Consider the following 20,078-nt stretch of genomic DNA (forward strand, 5'->3'; position numbering starts at 1 on the left):
TTTAAAATGTAATTTATTCCTGTTTTTCATCATTACTCCAGTCTTCAGTGTCACATGATCCTTCAGAAATCATTCTAATATGCTGATTTGCTGCTCAAGAAACATTTCTTATCAATGTTGAAAAGTCATTCTGCTTCATATTTTAGTAGAGACAGGTATTTTTTCAGGATTATCTATTGTAAAGTTAAAACAAATTTTTAAAACAAAACTTTGCAACAATGTAAAAATATGTAGTTTTAATCAAATTAATGCATTCTAACCAAATAAATTGAATTTCTTTAAAAAAAAATGAACTGACCCCCACGGTTTTAAATGGTATTTTTATGTGAGAATCACCTTTAAAAATCCTATTAAAGTTCTATCAAGTTGCTAATTAAATTGATTTAGATTGCTCAAAACCATGCGCGTAATTTTTACTTGACCTACAAAATAATAAAAATGGCTCTAATTGGTTTTATAATCCAGAACTCAACTGCCAAGCTATAGTCTCTTTCCCCTGACAACACATTTCATTTCCTCAAAGATTTTACCACTGGATGGCAACATAGAACAAAAATATCCCAGCCAAGGACCAATCAAAAGGCAGAGAAAGAGACATTGGCCAAAGCAGGCATGAGAAGAGCTCGATGATGAGGAAAAATCTCGAGCACTTTTCCAAAAGGACATCAATAATCTGTGCCAGCCAGTATATTTATTATTTATCAAGATAAAAATTAATCATATAATATTAATAGAAGTTAGTAAAGTGCCCATCTAAAATAAAATAAAAAAAAGCACTGTTGAAGACAATATTTTTTTTATTTTAAAAATATCCACTGCTGATACGTTACACTTTAACCATATATATTTTGCATAAAGAAATCTTACATAATAGAATTACAATATTAGTTACAATCTGCATATAGAATATTTAACATTTCAACAACTTTTGTAGTGTAAAAACATTAAAACACAAACAAAATGGTATATATATATATATATATATATTATATATATATATATATATATATATATAGAAAGATATCCATGTTTGCTGATGGGTACCACAGGAATAATCCAGGCCGATATCTACAGAGGAACAGGCAGGTCGGGAATAAAACCGTGAGATGTGAAATGCACAGATCCTCATTCGGCAGGAAGTATGCAGCTGAACCATTTGGTGTGCTTTGAGTATGAGGTCCTGTTTTTTAACACCACAGCCTCCGCACACCTCTGCGGTGCACTTCCTGTCCCATGAGCCTCTGCTGTGGTGACCGGCTCTTAGACCCGTTTAGCCCTGGACCCAACAAGCATCCTGTGGTCGGAGTCCGCTGCGGTTTCACAAGGGCCAGGGTAGGTCACTGAAATCCACAGGTCCACCAAGGCCAGCGTCCGCTTCCAGGAGGCTCATGATCACAGCCATGGCTGCCTCGTCATTACTGGGGCTGCTGGATCCGGGCTCTTCCATGATGTCGATGCTAAGATGCGAGTTATCACCTGCGAGCGGAGAGATTCGTTTATTGCACTTGCGTGAGAATACTATATGCGATTCGTTGAAGCTCGTGTACTCACTCATTAATGAATTATTTGAATATGGGTATCCTATCGAATCGGGTCCAGGCACAATTCCTGCTGACGGCAGGTCTGGAGTTCCACCATTTTGAATCTACAACACAAGAGATCAACGTTAAAGAAAAACAAGAAGTGTTTCCGATTCGAAGAAACAGATTGCCAAAGCGAACATTGCAGGAAAGTTCGCTCTGGCTGGTAAAAACCTTCGAACTGCCATTGGTCCATGGCGATTATGTAAAGGTGTGGCCTTCTTTGACGTGGAAACGTTCACCAGTTCATTTCTCCTATCCGCATCACTATGATCAGATGCTTTCTGTGTTGTCACATATTTACATGCTCATCTAAACGGAGCTCTCAGCAGAGCGGGTGGCATCGCTCACAGCTACAAAGATCTTTCAAACTTCTGTTTACCCCTTCGCCGGGGGTACATCTTGGACTTAATACTATGTGGTCAAGGACCTATTTACGAGGACAGTGTCTCACCTTCTTGCCCCCTGGAGAGCAGGTGTCCGGTGGGGGAGTGGCAGTGATATTTAAAGGACTTGAGCCACAGCTGGAGGGTGAGGAGCCTCGAATCCTGGGGGCGGGACATCATTTTATAGAATCAAGATCATTTTTGTGACAGTGTAACCTAAACGTGCCAGATGCTGCAAGTACCTCTGAATCTCCATCACTTCCTCAGCTATCATGCGTCCTATCTTGCCAGCGCCCGCTCTTGTCCCTCCCGGAATACCAGGAACCGTCTGGAGAGGGCGTTTCCCTCCGCCTGCCATAAACATACACAATTGTTAAAAACAGGTGTGTAAGAGAAACTGCTGTTCAACAGCTGGACAATGATCTCACCGTCTCCTGATGTTAAAACGCTGTCCATGCTCTGAGGGGACGAGGCTGTCTGGGAATAACTAGGATCTGCTCCTTCAAGCATGCTGCCCCTGAAACAAGAAAACAATATTATTCTGTGTTAAAGTCAACAAGAAATAGATTTTGAAATCCATTTACATTCGAAATAAGACATTTCTATGTAAAACAATATTTAGCAGGATTTGAATTTATTTTATTATATATATATATATAACAAAATATATTTAGTTCTATTTAATAAATAATATCAGATTATATGTATACACACAATTAATAATATTAAATTAGTACATTATTATTATTATGAAAAAAACAATATTAATAATAATAAATTAAGTTATTATTGTATAAATTCATATATGTAATATTATATCAATAATATGTATTAGTAACTCCATTAACAGAAATAAACATATCAATATAAAATTTTATATATATATATATATATATATATATATATATATATATATATATATATATACACACACACACACACACTCACACACAGTAAATTAAAGAATGCTAAATACTAACTTTTGTTTTATTCTTAATAATAAAAATGTTATTTTATATATATATATATATATATATATATATATATATATATATATATATATATATATATATATATATATATATAAAATAACATTTTTTATTATTAAGAATAAAACAAAAGTTAGTATATGATATATATAGTAATGTTAGTAATATTTTGTAGTTTTCTTTAAAAATACTACAAAATATTACTAACATTACTAAATATATTACACATTATATATTAGTATTTTTAGTTTTTAATAAATATAGATTTATTTAAAAACATTATTTTCTTCATTATGTCATCAGAAATCTTTTGTTAAGTGTAACTTAAACTGCCTTTAAAAAGCATTATAAACATTTATATTCTTTAGAATCACTCGCACTGGTTATTTGTGTACAGTAACACCAGGGTGATTTATTAAGAAAGTAAATGTCTATAGTCTATGAAAGGCGAATTAATTAGATCAAAAAGTATGTAAACTGTGAGCACATTTCCTCTGCTTGATTCAAGGAATATGCTGCTTTAATCATTTTGGCCTAGCACCTTTTTAATGAAACATTCACAACTGAAATGTGTCGCGACACTTACGAAACCACAGTGTTTGTAGAGACTATATATTCCACTTCTTTGGTCCAGGGGTTCATGAAGCTGAACCAGCGGCTCCTTAGAGTGATGAAAGAGCCGTCTTTAATCTTAAACTTGTAACAGTTTGTATTAATCTTTTCTCTCATCTGTAGCACTGAAATAAAAAAGTGAGCACTTATTACAAATGTGATACAGACTGGCATTATAACAGTAAAATAAAACATTTATTTACAAATGGTATGAATGAGAGTAAAACCGAAACCTTGTCTGTGGCACTCTGCGAGGTGACCGATATCATCCTGGTGAAAATACTCATAAAACGACGTCCCTAAAAGCTCCTGGGGCAAGTACGCCAGGATGGCTGTCGCCCTAAATGGAAACAATGAATTGTAGCGATGAGCTAACAGATTAGATGAGACGCTAATTCACTGATGTGAGAACTGAAATCAATACTTGTAGACCCTTGAGGTTTCTGTGACAATTCAAGTCTCATTTTAGAGAGTAACCAAATCTGCTCACTCACCTCAGGCATTATTAGTGTAAGAGCCTTAAAAGGGTTTACTAAACTGCATATTAAATCTTAGTGGTTTGCCCTGAGAGATTCAGTAAACATTCAGGAAATCTCACAAATGAACCACTCTTGTGTATGATGTGAAATAGAGCAAAAGGCATCTTCTCACCTCTGGTCGACGAAAACGAACTTGCCATCGATAGCGTGGCGGGAGACGTATTCTGTGGGTTTAACGCGGATGTCGCTGTTCATGGGCTGAGGGACGATATGCGGATGAAGGCGGCCGATGGCCACTAGACAGCTAAGGTTGCAGCCCTCATTATCAGGTTCGTTATCCTCGTCCAAACCCATCTTGGTGGGCGGCCAGCTTTTCAGATAGCCAGTGCTGTGGATGGTACAGAAACTCTTGCGGTCTGCTGTAGAGAGGAGAGATTTACCCATCAGTCTTTGAAGCGATGCATCTGAAGTATTTAAAAGAACAACGGTCCAAGCAGGCTCCAAGAAGTCTGGTCTCCCACTGATCATTATAAACTTTTATTCCCCCTGCTGACACTAGCCAGGTAACTAGTGGACCTCAAGGACATTGCAGGTCGGGGACGGTGGCCGCATGCAAAGACAGACACCCAATATTTATAAAAAGGGCTTCTCTCCACTAATTCATAGACAAACCTTCTATGAATGAACATGCATATCCCCAGGACATTGCGTGTATTATTATGTTTTTGTATACTGTAGATGCATGCCTTATGATAGAACTATTAGATAATGAAACCTTATTGGTAGCATGCATCATATTAAAATAATCCTTGTTAAACGCTTTGCACATTGGTGTATATCACTTCCTCATAACATGCTTGTTATATTAATCAGAGTATAAAGGGACTCAAAACTGCAGAGCCCACTCTGATCAGGAAAATGCTTGAAATTACACCTTTTTCATTGGTCAAGCCAAACTCAGATCATTATCTCAGTGACCCCGTCTCTCTTCTTGTTGTTGTTCTTGTTGGGTGAAAAAAGAGTGGAGACATCCGCACAGACATAGGGGACTAAAAACGCCTTTTGGGGGAACTACATTAGCTCAGAGTAGGGTCTAGTCTTGCGTAGCCAGACCTTCAGACTAATGGCAGAAGGACTGGACTCTATCGCAGCTTTCATTGGCCAAGGACCGCCCAGAGGCCGTCTGACTGACATGTAAAGCACAGTTCGTTTTGTTCCGCGTCATGTTTAGGGGCGTGAAAATGTAACGTCGATGTCCCTACAATAACAGACCGGCGTGCAAATCTCTTGGACGTATTTTAAAGAGTTTATGCTGCGAACTTTACATCATTTTGAAAATCCAGTGTTTAGTTGATCCTAATAAGCGCTTATTGTCACAGGTGTAAACATAATGGCGTTCTTCCATGAGGGAGTTTGGCGCCACGGCATCTTGGTTTCCAGGTGGACCGTTAAAGAACGCAACTCACATGTCTCCCGGACATCCTGTAGAATTCAACCAATCAGATGATGACTTCTGAGTTTCCAGTTAAGTGTGCCATATGCATCAGACGCCCAGCCTACAGACCATGGGCGTGCGGTATGAAGCTGAGACTAAGTAGGGTCTAACCCAGCACAATAGGATCTACCAGAGTGTACGTTGATTGGCCAAACGCATGCAAAACATTGGCACCTGCTATTTTTAAAAAGCTGTGCAAACACAGTTTATAACCTATTTATTTACTCCACGAACATGGAAACTGCGATAGATAGACCGAAGCCGAAGTCCAGGAAGTTTTAGACCAGCCTGTCTGGCACCAACATGCCACGTTCAAAGTCACTTAAATCTCCTTTCTTCCCCATTATGATGATCAGTGTGAATTTAGATATTTGCATTAATGAGCACTTGAACAGGTGTAATAAAGTGGCCGGTGGGTGAGAGAGAGAGAGAGAGCGAGAGCGAGAGCGAGAGCGAGAGAGAGAGAGAGAGAGAGAGAGAGAGAGAGAGAGAGAGAGAGAGAGAGAGAGAGAGAGAGAGAGAGAGAGAGAGTGTGTGTGTGTATATGCCTTTTATCTCATGCAAACAAACTGCAAAGCTAGTAATACCTTTCTTTTTGGAGCACGTTGAGGGAAAGTCTTTGTCCTCCATCTTGACAGAAGGACGGTTGCATTTCATTCTACAGAAGAATGATCGGCGGGCCCCTGAACACAGTCTGGAGGGGCCGGGAGTGATGTCAGTCTTCACTGGCAGACCAGCTTCAGAGAGAACTGAACATCAGTCCAAGTGCCTTTGGCTTAACTGTGAATCAAATGACTGCAAACACTTAATAAAACAAACTTTACTTTTGGCATCGATGAGTCGTTCCCGTGGAGCCGTGTCCGACGATGACAGCTGCTCTTTCACTTTGGCAATGTCTTTTGGATGCAGGTAGTCGAACAAACTCTGGCCAATCAGATCATTCTGATGGTTCAAAACAAAACAGTTTGTATTAACATCAAAAAACTTTACTGCATAGCAGCAAGAGATCAGTGTCAAGAAAATATACCTGAGTGTAATTGAGAATTTTATAAACAGACTCCGAGACGAAGAGAATCTTTCCACGATCGCAACCAACTACAAAGAGGAAGCCATCAGCAGCCTGTAGAAAGAGGGGGAAGAAGAGTTTTAAAACAGATCCTCACCAGTTTTCCATATAATCAAATCTCGCAAGCCTTGGAGTTGATATTTTAAACACACCCTTAAAATCAAGTGCTTTAATTCATCATCTGACAAGAATGCTGGTTTATAGTTGGCTTCTGTGTATGGGTTGGTGGCACCTAAAAGAAAAAGAAAGAAAGGGAAAAGTCAAGCATAATTAATATGGAAAATGTTTGCTTTAAAATCATAATGAGCTCATTTAGATCCATTTTGGCCCACGCTGTGGTAGAAAACTCTCACCTCGTAACGTCTTCATGTGTTGGACGGCCATGCGCAGTACAGTGAGTTTGTCCAACTTGCGAGACATGGCATTGCAAGTGGGGACTAACGATGCTAACTCATCTATAAAACTGTTCATTTTATCCCTGCGCCTCTTCTCTATTTGACTGTGAGCCTCCCTAAAAATTAAAAATAAATCAGCTGAAAAGATACAAGCAACATCTCATTTACACACAACATATTAACTAAGCAGAGAAAAGCCTCATCTTCACTCTACCTGGCATTTTTTATCCGGCCCTGCTGTTCATCCCTGGATTTAGGAGAAAAGATGTATTTATTTATTACTTATTAATCATTCACGTATTATTAGAACTGTGAATTTAAAGATAACAGCATGTAATTCATGTTTACCTTCCCAGTGTCTTATCTTTGTCTGTGTCCATGCTATCACTGTGAAAATGAACAGCACCACAGAGTTCAATGAAACAAGCTTTTACAACAAATTATGTAAATTATTTTTAATGACCTCAGTTGGGCAAAGTTTATGTGAGAATTGTACTCACTCAAATGAAAAGCCATCGATTCTGTAAAACAAAATAAAAAACATAATTATTTATAAATATTTAAAATTTTTATTATATAAATAAAAGTCTATTGGTAACGCTTTCATTTGTTAACATTAGTTAACATGAACTGGCAAGGAAAAATGCTTCTATAGCATTTATTAGTCTTAGTTAATGTTAATTTTAACATGTACTAATACATTATTAAAATCAAAAGACCAGAGCTACTATGAAATAACAATGAACAGCTGTATTTTTATTAAGTTAAAGTTGTTAGTTAATGCATTAACCATTTAACTAATGGGCCCTTACAGTGTTCCAATATATTGCTTTAAAATAAAATGATTTTATAACTTACATATTATTTATAATCAAGACAATGAGTGAAAAAGACATTGTTTTTTTCAGATATTTTGGAGGAAAAAAGATGCTTGTGCTGAAAAATCTTTATTATACTACAATTATTTCAGTTTTTTTACATTGTCTAATATCCAAGTAAATAATTTAAAAACGTCCCCATTACTGTTTTCTGGAACTATTTTATTTTTATTTAAAAAAAAAAATACAACTGCTCAGACCTAGTTTGCAAGGTACAATAACCCATAAATGTTTTTTTTGTTTTTTTACTATTACTATATCCTACACCATCAGGAGTTTACTCACTGGTATTCGGTGGTGCTGCCCTTCCTCTTGCGGGTGTAGTCCATGCCCGTGGTGCCAATGGAACTGCTGATGAGATCTGCCGAGCTCTGGGATATGAACTCATTCATCGTGGAGGAGATGTCCATTCTTTGGTCTGCCATTAGATCATCTTAAGAGAAACAGGGACAAAAAAAAATGACATTACAGTTCTTCAAAACGGAGACAATATGCTATAAATTATATCAATGTGTGTGTATAGAAAACAAAAGATGCTCACTGCACAGATTCAGTCAATCAGCTGTGTTCAATTCATGGCATTCCACCTGTGGCAAGATCCTGTGGAAAAAATATAGCTGCATTTACCAAAGGGTTTCGAACAACGAAAAACTATATTTCAGTTTCACATAGACGTCACACTTGAGGTTACAGTCAAGACTAGTCAGTATTCATTAATAGAAAATAGCTGACTTCACTTTGTCTGAGGACCATTCTTTTTGGATGCCATTGACTTCCATTGTATGGACAAAAACAAAACAAAAAAAACAAAGACATTTCTCAAAATAAAAAGCCAAACAGGTTTAAGGGTGAAACCATGATGGCAGAATTTTATTTTTGGGTGAACTATCCCTTTAAGTTGTTAATAGGTAGCTTGGGCTGTTTTAAATGAGGAAAAACAATCTCGCTCATACTCCCACACTCACTCACACACACCAGGAGGAATGACTGAGCTTCATCAATGACCTGCTCTGGTTGCCAGGAAACCCTTGGAAAGCTCGCAATCTAGGCCACATTTAGATTACAGAAACGCAACTGGCAGAAAGAAAGGACCAGAAGACCGATTTTCTCCAGCCGTAAATGAAACAGGACTCCCCCGTGTTCAAACGGGAATTTCTGCTGAAATAGTGTTCACAGACCCTTCAATCGGCTGTTTAAATGCCCACTCTGGAGCAAGAGCACAGTTTTACATGCGTCAACGCATTAGTCATTTTTCAAGTTCACATAGTTAAACAAAAGTGTTACTGGGTATATAACAAAACTGGTTTTATTCAAGCATGCAGATGCATAGCTCATGCATCACCGGCACTCTACCCATCTCTAAATGATCTTTTCTTGAATGCGTGGGCTTGCCTTTAGACTGCCGGAGATAAAAAAAAAAAAAAAAAAAGTAAAAAAAAAAAAAAGGAAGAAAGTGACGAGCAAAAAAGATAAAAGTAGGTCATCTCAGTTTCTTTGAATTCAAGATGATTTCAGTTTGACGAAAGCCAACTATGCATATCAAACGTCCCTTGATTTATACCTGTATTTATACCTCAAGTTTTTACCTCAAGTTTTTGTTACAGTTACAGTTACAGACAAATTCAGGAGAATCGTGTGGATGAATGGAAGAAAGTCCAGATGTGGTTAAAGGAAAAACAACTGGAAGTCAATAGTGATGAACGCCCTAAAGATGAGAGTTGATGCTGTACTTTAGGAATGCAGCACACCCATCTTACAATATGAAAGCAGCACTTTCACATAATAACTTGTTCGATTTGTCATGACTAAAAGCAAACTGTCTTTTAAGGTATAGTAGTTTTTACAAATATCAGGTTTGGACAAGCTGCCACATTTGTTTTAAAATCATTAAGTACTATTTGTTATCGATATTAATTACTGTTTTAATATAAAAAATATTTTCAGCATTAAATATTATCAGCATGTAAGGGAAAAGCTGAACTGAAAAATTAACATGAACTTTACCCAACATAACCTAAGAGTGATACATAGAACATCTGACCTTTTGTAAAAATGAGTTTACAAGGTCAGTGTCACAAACAGGTAATTTTCAGAAGAGATCGCTTCATATGCTGAACAGATTGAATTTAGGCTTTTATTAACATATAAACATTCATTAATCAACTCACACATTAGTTGTGGTAAACGGAAGCTCAAGCATGTTCGCGTGGCGCGTGAGAAACGATGAGGTTCATTCTCGTGTTACGCAGCACGTTTGATCTTCCTCAAGAACCAATGAGGTTAATTATTGTGTGTTACGCAGCACGTTTGAGCTTTCTCAAGAACCAATAAGGTTAATTCTCGTGTTACGCAGCACGTTTGAGCTTCCTCAAGAACCAATGAGGTTCATTCTCGTGTTACGCAGCGCGTTTGAGCTTCCTCAAGAACCAATGAGATTCATTCTCGTGTTACGCAGCACGTTTGAGCTTCCTCAAGAGGTTTGTTCTCACGTGTCAAGCAGGTTCGGTTGAGCTTCTGTTTATGTTCGCTGATCAATGTTTAAATATGAATAAAAGCCTAAATTCAATCTGTTCATCATATAAAGCAATCGAGTCTCTTCAGAAAATTTGGTTCAAACCGCTCAATTCACATTTGCACAGCTGTCAATGGTGGGACAGAAATTGCTCAGATTTCATCAAAAAGATCTTCATTTGTGTTCCGAAAGATGAACGAAAGTCTTACAGGGTTTGGAACGACATGAGAGAGTAATTAATGACAGAATTTAAATTTTTCAGTGAACTATACCTTTAAATATTCCAGGTTTAAAATTACAGATTTTTTAATGGATTTTTGGACCCCACTATGTGTGTGTGTAAGTAAATAAATAAATGTACACACACACACACACACACACACACACACACACACACACACATACATATATATATATATATACATACATACATACATACATATAAATAAAAGTCAATTGTCTCTAGCTCTTATTCCTTACGCAGACTGGTTAAAAAAAGCACAACCTGTTGGTGGCCAACCACACAACCTTTAAACTGGTCTCTTTACAACGATAGTAAAACGGACTTGGGTAAACCGCAATCGGAAGCACAATGACGCTACTGATTAACATGTAGCCCTGACTCAACCCATAGCGAGCTGCCTAACTTACCTAGAAAGCATCACTTGTGAAAGCCTACTAAGCTTCACAAAATGCTGTCTTGATAGACAGCGAACCCATAAGGATCCGAGAGCCCCAATTTAGAAGGCGAATACAGCAGACATAATGTAAATGCAAATAGCTTTTGAAGTGACTAACCCACACAGGAGGCTCAAGCACAATTGCACTCCCTGTATTCAACCGACTTAAAGGCGACGCAGATCATTAACCTCACATCGATGACGGGTGTCTTTGTGGCTGCGTTCTGCTATGATTGATGGCTTTCTTACTAAATCACTGACACCATGGTTGATTTTGTTGTGGTGGCAGCTGCATCGGTTCTAAGGTATTCAACCTGAGAAATGTCACAGACGCCCCTCCTACTGAAATCAATATTCGAGAGGACAAAAAACCGCACATAATACATCGATAAGCATTACGCGATACTTAAAGATAATTGTCAAACGTCAAAACGCCACACTTACCGGAGGAATAGCTGATCATCACAGTTTATTTCGGTTATTTGACGTCCGGTCCGTGAGGAACTGTGACATAAACGGAATCAGTCTCTGACCTACTTTTCTTTCCTTCGTGTGACTGTCGGACCACTAACCTATATTTCCCACCAATAAGATCTCTGGATAAATAGTTGCACTTATTTTGGCCAATCGGAATGGAGGTTACATTTCACGGCAGAATGATTGACATACAGAATAGCCAATCAGACAGGGTTTATTGCGATTCACCGACATGGCTGATGATCCCAGTAAGGGGTGGTTCTCAATCGCATGTTGCTGCATTGTCTAATGTTCTTGCTCATGTTCTTGCTCAATGGAAAAATGGATGAGATTGTTGAAAATCATATGCTTAAAATCTAGAGCTTTTTATTTATTTGAGAGAAATGCTGAATTTTAATAAATTAAGTTAACAGTTGGAATATGAATGTGTTCAAAACCCATCCTGATGAAAACAAAGGTAGCAGAGACAAGCAACTGGATATATAAACAAATAAAACTACGAAAGGGGAAGAATTCCAAAGGATTTTACCCATATATGTAATATGTAACAGTATTACATTATTACTAGGATAGTTTAAATTATTTAATAAAAAAAGGTGGCTTTTAAAATAAATCTACACATTAGTTATTTAATAATGTGTTGTCTTGTTATAAGCGGGATCAGGGCAAGGTGTCCAACCATCAAAAAGTTTTGAAAACAACATTTTAAATGTATTATTCATGCAGCTTATTTGTCACAGCACATGAATGTTTAAAAATAACTAATGTAGACAAAATCTGATTTTAAATTGGTAAAAGGTAAAAAAAATCAGTTTTAGAAAGATTAATTGTAATATATAATTTATATAATTCTAAATATATATTGGGATGTACAGTATCATTTTTTGTGTACATAAAGTAGGCTATACAAATTAATATTTCACTCATCATTATAAGCATATAAAAGCAAATCAGTTTATTTTAAGCGTATTGTTTAAACTGCCAGACACGTTTTTTCTTCTCTCTTTCTCTGTAAGTTTAATAGAGAGATACAAGTGTGGAAAAGTGCTTTTTATTTTAAATCGTACGTGCTTGAATGGTCACATGAAAACAAACCCAAGACGTCATCATCACGCGTCTCATGTTATTAGACCGGATGTTTCATTTGTACCTCCAGTGATTGTAACCTTATTTACTAAAAACATACCGCAACGTACACGTTATCTGCAGCCAGTATTGTGGTTTGGCATCTCACGATGTCTTTAATTTACGTAAGCTACAATGTAACACATTAGCAAACCTTTCATTCAATAAAACGGTCAGCCGAATGAAATCGTCACACAGCCGTTAAACAACTAAAAACATCAACATCAAGGTAAGTGAAGCATATGTAGTTTCTTTATCGTAATTTAAAAACAAAACAAAACATAAAACGTACTTGTGTATCAGATTATTAGATTATTCTTGTATATATATTAAATATTGTAAATATTACAATTTATATATATATAATATAATTCATATATATATAATTGTGTTGTCTTTTTTCTTCAGTGCACCATGGGTGCTGAACAGAGTGGAGATGCTGAACATAAACATTCAGACTTCAGTGCTTCAGGTAATCAACATTATATCCGCTGATTTTTATACATGGGAATGGCATCATTATCTGTAATTTGTCCGTTTTTATTATAGATATAATTCTGTTAAAAAGGAGATGCTTCTTATGTTGTGTATATTCTCTCAGCATTACCTGTCAGTAAGTTCTGTGTTGTTGTTTCAGTTGTACCCTCTCCAGCCAAGCAAAGAGCCAAAATGGATGACATAGTAGTTGTTACCCAAGGAACTCAGTCATTACGGAATATCCATAATGATCCAGATGTAATAAAACTACAGGAAATTCCCACCTTTCAGCCTCTTCTAAAAGGTAAGCAGCAGTCCAAATGCCGACTAATCTGATGCTAACAACCATGCTGTTAGTTTAGGTGTTTTTTTATAAGCAAATAAATTGTTTAGAATAGGGCTGGGCTGACAATATTGATTAATCTATCTTAATTATGATGAACGCATATCGATTTATAAATCCCAAGATCGTTTTTTTAGTCTATGCTCTTTTCAGTTTATGAATGATCAAAACTTTGTAGTGCACCTCCCATCTAATAAATCGCAATAAGCTTTGTTACTTTTGATATGAAACAGTCTTAGCTTCCAAATTCTTTATATTTTTTCATGAAATTCAAATAAATGTCGTTTTGACATTCTTTAATGTGGCTTTACAGATCACTGTAGCTTCCTCAGTTCAACCGAACAGTTGAACAAAAAAAATCTAAAGAGGAGCACTGGATAAATATGTGCAATACATTACATATTCATTATTATTTTTCTTAACCTGTTAGGGATGTCTTCATTATTTAAAAATGGTATCTTTAAATAAATCTTTAATGAGCATTACAGTCACAATCATTTATATTTCAATAACGAATAGGAGTGTGGAACCTATGGATGCTTGTTTCCGCCACAGAATAAAAAAAAAAAATGCACAAATCTGACATTTTCTCTCAGTTGCGAGTTTATATTTCACAATTTTGTGAAAAATTATTTCGAATTTTTTTCCCCTGGGAAATTCAGAGAATTCTCCCGCAATTCTGTGAGATAAACATTGTCAGAATTGTGAGATAAAAAGTCGCAATTACCTTTACTCCGTGATGGAGATAAGCTTCCATAGGAACATAATTATATAATTAAAAAGTTGATACAAAAACTGCCTTATGTGCATTAAAATGTTTGTATACAACTTAAGTTATATACAATTTTATGTAAGTGCTGATAATTTTGTCTAAAATTAACTAGCAATTGTATTCGGACTCTGTAGTTAATTGAAATACTCAAATGAATCGAAATCATGAAATCTGTATCAATTCAGAATTAGTTAATAATGTTCTTAATCTCAGTTTGGGCCTAATATTGGTGTCATCGTCTTAGGTGTGCTCAGTGGGCAAACCTCCCCCAGCACTGTCTGTTTAGAAAAGCTGGATTCCGCACAGGTACTGCAGCTGTGTGTCCGATATCAGGATCATCTTCACCAGTGTGCGGAGGCTGTTGCCTTTGACCAGAATGCTTTGGTCAAGAGGATCAAAGAGGTATTCACCCATTATTTCTACTGAATTATTCTGCTTACAAGCTATCTGTAAATGCTAAACTTTTTTTTTTTTCTCTCAGATGGATCTGTCAGTGGAGGCGATATTCAGCATCATGCAGGAGAGGCAAAAGCGTTACGCCAAGTACGCCGAACAGATCCAAAAGGTCAATGAGATGTCGATGATTCTGAGACGCATCCAGATGGGCATCGACCAGACGATCCCACTGATGGAGCGTCTCAACAACCTGTTGCCCGAGAGCGAGCGCCTGGAAGCCTTCAGCATGAAGTCTGATGGAGACATTAAATAGATTCTGGCTTCAGTTAGAAAAAATAGTTCATAGTGGGTTCATACTGATTAACTTGTGCTTTATAGACCCACCTCTGGTCGTTAGCTATGGAACTTCGCACTTTGCCTGGATAAGGTATTTTCTGGCCTAAAACAAGTTACATGGTACATTTAAAACTGTAATACTGCGATGGTAAATATGTGTATATATTAATAGGCTTAATTGTGAGCTTTCAAAGGGCACGAGAAGATAACATTCTGCTTTTGTAATATAAAATGTTATTTAATAAAAAAGTAATGCATATGCTCTTGAGGGGCTGTCCATAGACTCATGTCATTAAAGTGGTTGGCATTAAATTGTTTATACACTTTCTGTTTCCTCAAGAGATTTATTAAAAATAATACTTTTGGAGGACAGATAAAAAACTTTTATAACATTATGTGATCGTAAATATGCCTACGAATGTGAATATTTCTCAGTTATGCAGGTTAAATGTTTAGTTAAATAAACTGGATATATTTATCTTGAGTTCAAAACTGAAATGATGGAGCATGAAGTCAAACAAAAACATTGTTTCAAAATGTCAGTTTCAAATGACAACGTAGAAATTCGCTTCAGTCAGCAATGATAGATTTATTCCTCGTGCGAAAGTACGATGGTTACCGACTAGAGTCAGTGAATCTCAACATGGCGCCCCCATGAGACGACCCGCTCCATGTAGATGAAAGCGTATTATTTAAACCTTTCTTCGTTTATTTGTGTAAAACGGTTTTAAAAATAAAATATTAAAAAGTCGCAATGAAACTTTTTTTTTGCTCCGAGGCAGAAACGGGCTTTCATTCACTTAAAACCTGCTCAATCTAAAAACAAACCGTTTACTCTCCGTTCCAATAGATGGCGACAAAGGTCAACTTAACAACTCTACAGAATGAGAGGAAATCTGAACAAAATAGCAATAGGCGCATGTGAATGGCTGATCTGATTATGTGTTGATCTCACCAGACCATATTCAGTCTGTAAAGCAACACATTCCTTATAAAAGCTGATTAACAGCGGTGATAATGCGGCGTCTGGGTTCCGTGCAACAGAAAATCCCATGTGTTTTCCTGACGGAAGTGAGAAACGAACCATCCAGAAAACGCGACTGTCAGGTGGGTGAGCTGGTCAAATCAGCTGCATTTTTGTTACAGTACATGTTGTCTTATCACCAAAATCCTATAAACATTGTAAATGCATTGCAACATGGCGCATGCTTACTGCCAGCGTCATCATTTTTTCATACATATTCTAATTATTATTTTAGTCGGTGCATTGAAGGGAGAAACTGCACCCAAAACTATATATGCATGTCAACGGGCTGACCTAAAAGTGCTATAATACAATCACATAAAACGTATGACATAACATGTCATCATGCATTGTATATGGTAGATTGAATTGATTATAAGATACATGCTCTCGTTCTCTTATTCTCGTACAGCAGTTCCAGGTGGTGGCCACTGAGAAAGTGAACCCTACTGCTCTTGCCTCAGGCATTCACTGTGCTGAAGCAACTGAGAAGATTGATGGGACATGCTGCTATGTCACCACATACAAAGGTAGAATCTGGCTCATAAACGAGTCATAACCTGTGGCGTAATTTATTTGGTCAAAAATATCTTTATTGAATAGAAAGTTCAAAAGAACAACAGAAACCTTTTGTAACATTATAAATGCCTTTGCTGTCACTTTCGACTAATTTAATTAGTCCTTTCTGAATAAAAGTAATAATTTCTTTTTTTTTTATTAAGGGGAACCTTATCTCTGGGCTCGCTTGGATCGGAAACCCACCAAGCAGGCAGACAAGAGATTCAAAAAGTATCAGTATTCACAGAAGACCTGTAAAGGTATTTTGGTCTAAATCATTTTTTTTTATTAATCTTGTCTCGCTATTTAACTTGTATAAATATTAGAACGAACACAATAGTGTTATTTTCATTCACTGGCTAAAAAGAAACGGTCTCAAAGCAGTGAATGAGAATGAAAAGAGCTAAACATCAGATATTTTTGATTCTCTGTTAAATAACAGGATTTGTGTGGAACATGGATGAAGATTTCCGAGAAGTGCCAGAATCCTGGATCGCTGCTCACAGAGTCAAGCATGAGAATGGCCATCCAGTGCCTGACGAACATGGACACATTCCCGGTGGGTTGGTGTCTCTGAAACACGCTCTTGTTTCTCATCTTCTTGTTGCAGTGTTATACTGTACTTGAAAATAAAGGCAGCTGATGGCATAGTAGTTATATCTCTTTGTTATGAAGGTTGGGTTCCAGTGGATCAAACCAACAAGCAGTATTGCTGGCACGCCTCTGTGGTCAACTATGATGTTGGCGTTGCCCTTGTCCTGAAGACACGTGTGGATGATGAAGGATTGCTTGAAATCGTCAGCGTTCCTCTGGCTGACCTCATGGAGCAAACCCTTGAACTTATCGGGACCAATGTTAACGGAAATCCATATGGCAAGTATAATGTTTAAAAGTTTGGGGTTAATGTTTTTGAAATAAGTCTCTTTATATTTACCAAGGCTGCATTTATTTGATCAAAAATATAACGGTAATTGTAAATAGTATTTAAATTTATAATAAATGTTTTCTATTGTAATACATTTTAAAATATATTTTATTCCTGCTGATTTGTTGCTCAAGAAACATTTCTTATTGAAACCAGTTCTACTGCTTAATATTTTTGTGGAAACTGTAATACACTTTCTTTCGGGAGTATTTGAAATAGAAATACTGTATCAGTTTTGTCATTTTGATAAATAAAAGTAATAATATCTTTCAAAAACCTTTTGAATGGTAGTGTGTAAGTGTTTTAGGAAGTAAGAAACCAACTGGAATTCTGTGGGATTTTGTAGGTTTGGGGAGTAAGAAGCATCCAGTCCATGTTCTGGTGCCTCACGGGGTCCTGCGCATCCGCAACGCTCCTCCAGTGGAATTCCAGCAGCTGTTTTCCTGGTTTCAGGAATGTCAAGAGGGGCGAGTGGAGGGAATTGTTTGGCACTGTGATGACGGGACACTGGTTAAGGTAAACAAAGGGTTTATAAGGCTACATCTACATTAATCCGGATATAATTGAAAACAGCGTTTTGGCTTCAAAACGCCCTCCGTCCATATTAGCGTTTTCCAAAAGTTTATCGTCCACACTGAAACGCTGGAAAACGCTGAATTCACCTTACTGTGCATACGTAAAACCCCATAAAATCAGACTTTGTATGAGTGTTACAGTTTTAAGTGAAAAAAATAATTTCTGTATGGGTGCTCTTCCCATAACTGTTCATATTAAAAAATGTTTAAAAAAAGAAATATGATACAGATGGAACGGACATAAATTATCCTGCTATTCTTCTGACAGAATCCTTTTATTCAGCAAAATATCTCACCATTCACTGATGCGTCCAGGTTGCACTCACTCTCCATTATATGTTTGGTCTATGATGCGACTGCGCTGATGTTTTGTCGCAGGACAGCAAATGCGAGTACATTTTCAGCATGGAGCCAAAGGAACATGCGTCATTTTCATTGTCCACACTACAAATTTATTCACTTGGGAAAGCGTTTTCAAAAAGCTCAGTTTTTGCAGGACAAAAACGCTATCTCAGGGTACGTTTACACGACAACGATATGCTTAAAATGGAGAAGTTTTTCCTTTGAGGTTTCCGCGTACAGACGACACCATTGTCAAAACGATCCCCCTTTCACACGGATCTGCGAAAACGACTAAAAAGCCTGTATTCTGCTGCCAGGCCATTAGATGGCGATGAAAATACGCATGTGCACGATGTCATTGTTTTCAGAGATTCACGTTTTTTTGTTGTTTACACGGAGACCGTTTTCAAAAAACTTGCACTTTGAAACCCGTTTTCAAAAGTTTGCGTTTTTAGGCACCCAGAACACCATTATCGTGTAAACTTACGGCCAAAGCACATTAAAACTTTTACGTTTTTAGTTGAAAACCGTGTCGTGTAAACATCCCCTCAGTGTGGATGGAAGGCCATAAAGAAAAAGATGAGTCTTCAAACAAAAATGTATTAGTGTGGACAAGGCCTAAGTAAACATCATTCTGCTGCTGTTGCCATTATCCACATTTTCCTCTGATTAAGTCATATTAAATCTTATCTTCAGATACACCGCCATCATCTCGGTCTGAAATGGCCTGTTGGTGACACCTTCCTGAACACCAGACCAGTGGTCGTCCACGTTGATGAAACAACATGTGATCCAGATGCTTCCGAGAAGGACTTATTCAAATCGTTCTCCAACATAAATGGACAACCCTTCAGCTGCATACAGGACATTCAGTTTGAACCCTGATCCCATAAAATATAACTACCAAACATTCCTACTACATCTGGTTTTAACCAGAGTGAAGACTGGTTTCCTAACACTCAATATTAGCCAAAACTGCCTGTTCCGAATTCCCACTGACACCTTGCTCATATTTGCACTTGGGTATGCGATGTATGCGAATGCTGTGATTGCTTTATATTTTGCACTTTTTCATTTCTTTTAGAGAATGGTAGTTTTTTTCTTTTTTAGTTTGTTTAAATAGGTTTAAGAGGACGTTGAGGAATATGTATATAAGCAAACTGATGTTTATTACATCTAAGGGGTCTCAAAAATGAGGCAGTGATTGATAATTATACATGCAAAAAGCAAAAAACCTTTTAGTTTCAGTTCTTGCTAGTAAGGCCACAAATCACAAATACTGTAAAACCTAACTTTATATGAAAATAAATAAATATGCACCTACGTCTACTTATAAAACATTTCAACTTAATTGTACTTGAATATAAAGTGAAGTAACACTGTTACATGTACATATTAGACTCTAAATAAGCAGTAGCAATAAAATCTGATGACCTAAAAAATGATCCGATGTCTGTTAGCTGATAGACACGTCTACAGGAATCGCCACACCAAACTGATCCGACAGCTTCTTCAGCTGTTCCTCTAGGATGATGTTTTTCTTCACCTCCTCATTGTAATTAAATTTAAGATCCTCAAGTTCCTCGAAAAATGTCGGGTCAAAGCTTTTCAGCTCTTGGGTCAGTTTCCTCACTTCATCCTAAAATGAAAGCATTT

The 20,078-nt window shown here is 36.9% G+C and overlaps 4 protein-coding genes across 5 annotated transcripts in view; 2 read left to right on the plus strand and 2 right to left on the minus strand.

Moving 5' to 3' along the window:
* Positions 1 to 779: 779 nt before the first annotated feature.
* Positions 780 to 11,648, minus strand: bmal1a (basic helix-loop-helix ARNT like 1a). The gene is made up of 19 exons (XM_084397549.1): positions 11,517 to 11,648; positions 8,422 to 8,480; positions 8,166 to 8,313; positions 7,503 to 7,523; positions 7,351 to 7,389; positions 7,217 to 7,249; positions 6,961 to 7,118; positions 6,760 to 6,839; positions 6,569 to 6,661; positions 6,366 to 6,483; positions 6,129 to 6,278; positions 4,219 to 4,465; positions 3,801 to 3,907; positions 3,542 to 3,692; positions 2,395 to 2,483; positions 2,209 to 2,317; positions 2,035 to 2,128; positions 1,552 to 1,645; positions 780 to 1,476 (listed from the first exon to the last, which is right to left on the minus strand). The coding sequence occupies exons 3-19, from the start codon at positions 8,303 to 8,305 to the stop codon at positions 1,319 to 1,321; spliced, it is 1,881 nt and encodes a 626-aa protein (XP_084253675.1). The 5' UTR covers positions 8,306 to 8,313; positions 8,422 to 8,480; positions 11,517 to 11,648; the 3' UTR covers positions 780 to 1,318.
* Positions 11,649 to 12,413: 765 nt separating this feature from the next.
* Positions 12,414 to 15,324, plus strand: borcs5 (BLOC-1 related complex subunit 5). The gene is made up of 5 exons (XM_084398081.1): positions 12,414 to 12,903; positions 13,083 to 13,146; positions 13,312 to 13,455; positions 14,511 to 14,668; positions 14,748 to 15,324. The coding sequence occupies exons 2-5, from the start codon at positions 13,089 to 13,091 to the stop codon at positions 14,973 to 14,975; spliced, it is 588 nt and encodes a 195-aa protein (XP_084254207.1). The 5' UTR covers positions 12,414 to 12,903; positions 13,083 to 13,088; the 3' UTR covers positions 14,976 to 15,324.
* A 529-nt stretch (positions 15,325 to 15,853) lies between these two features.
* On the plus strand, positions 15,854 to 19,545 carry rlig1 (RNA 5'-phosphate and 3'-OH ligase 1). 2 transcript variants are annotated; one of them, XM_084398079.1, is made up of 7 exons: positions 15,854 to 16,105; positions 16,435 to 16,552; positions 16,745 to 16,840; positions 17,023 to 17,139; positions 17,256 to 17,453; positions 17,852 to 18,021; positions 19,119 to 19,545. In XM_084398079.1, exons 1-7 carry the CDS (start codon positions 16,016 to 16,018, stop codon positions 19,305 to 19,307), a joined length of 978 nt encoding a protein of 325 aa, XP_084254205.1. In that variant the 5' UTR covers positions 15,854 to 16,015; the 3' UTR covers positions 19,308 to 19,545. The 2 variants fall into 2 exon arrangements, with proteins under 2 accessions (XP_084254205.1, XP_084254206.1); XM_084398080.1 differs by having other exon boundaries at positions 15,872 to 16,105; positions 16,438 to 16,552.
* A 26-nt stretch (positions 19,546 to 19,571) lies between these two features.
* cep290 (centrosomal protein 290) overlaps positions 19,572 to 20,078 on the minus strand; it is a 32,797-nt gene continuing 32,290 nt past the window's right edge. The window contains exon 50 of the mRNA XM_084397638.1: positions 19,572 to 20,061. Within this exon, the coding sequence (XP_084253764.1) occupies positions 19,879 to 20,061 (183 nt within the window). The 3' untranslated portion in view covers positions 19,572 to 19,878. The remainder of the gene's footprint in view (positions 20,062 to 20,078) is intronic.

Source organism: Rutilus rutilus (genome assembly GCF_951802725.1).
Source record: "Rutilus rutilus genome assembly, chromosome: 23".
NCBI lineage: Eukaryota > Metazoa > Chordata > Actinopteri > Cypriniformes > Leuciscidae > Rutilus > Rutilus rutilus.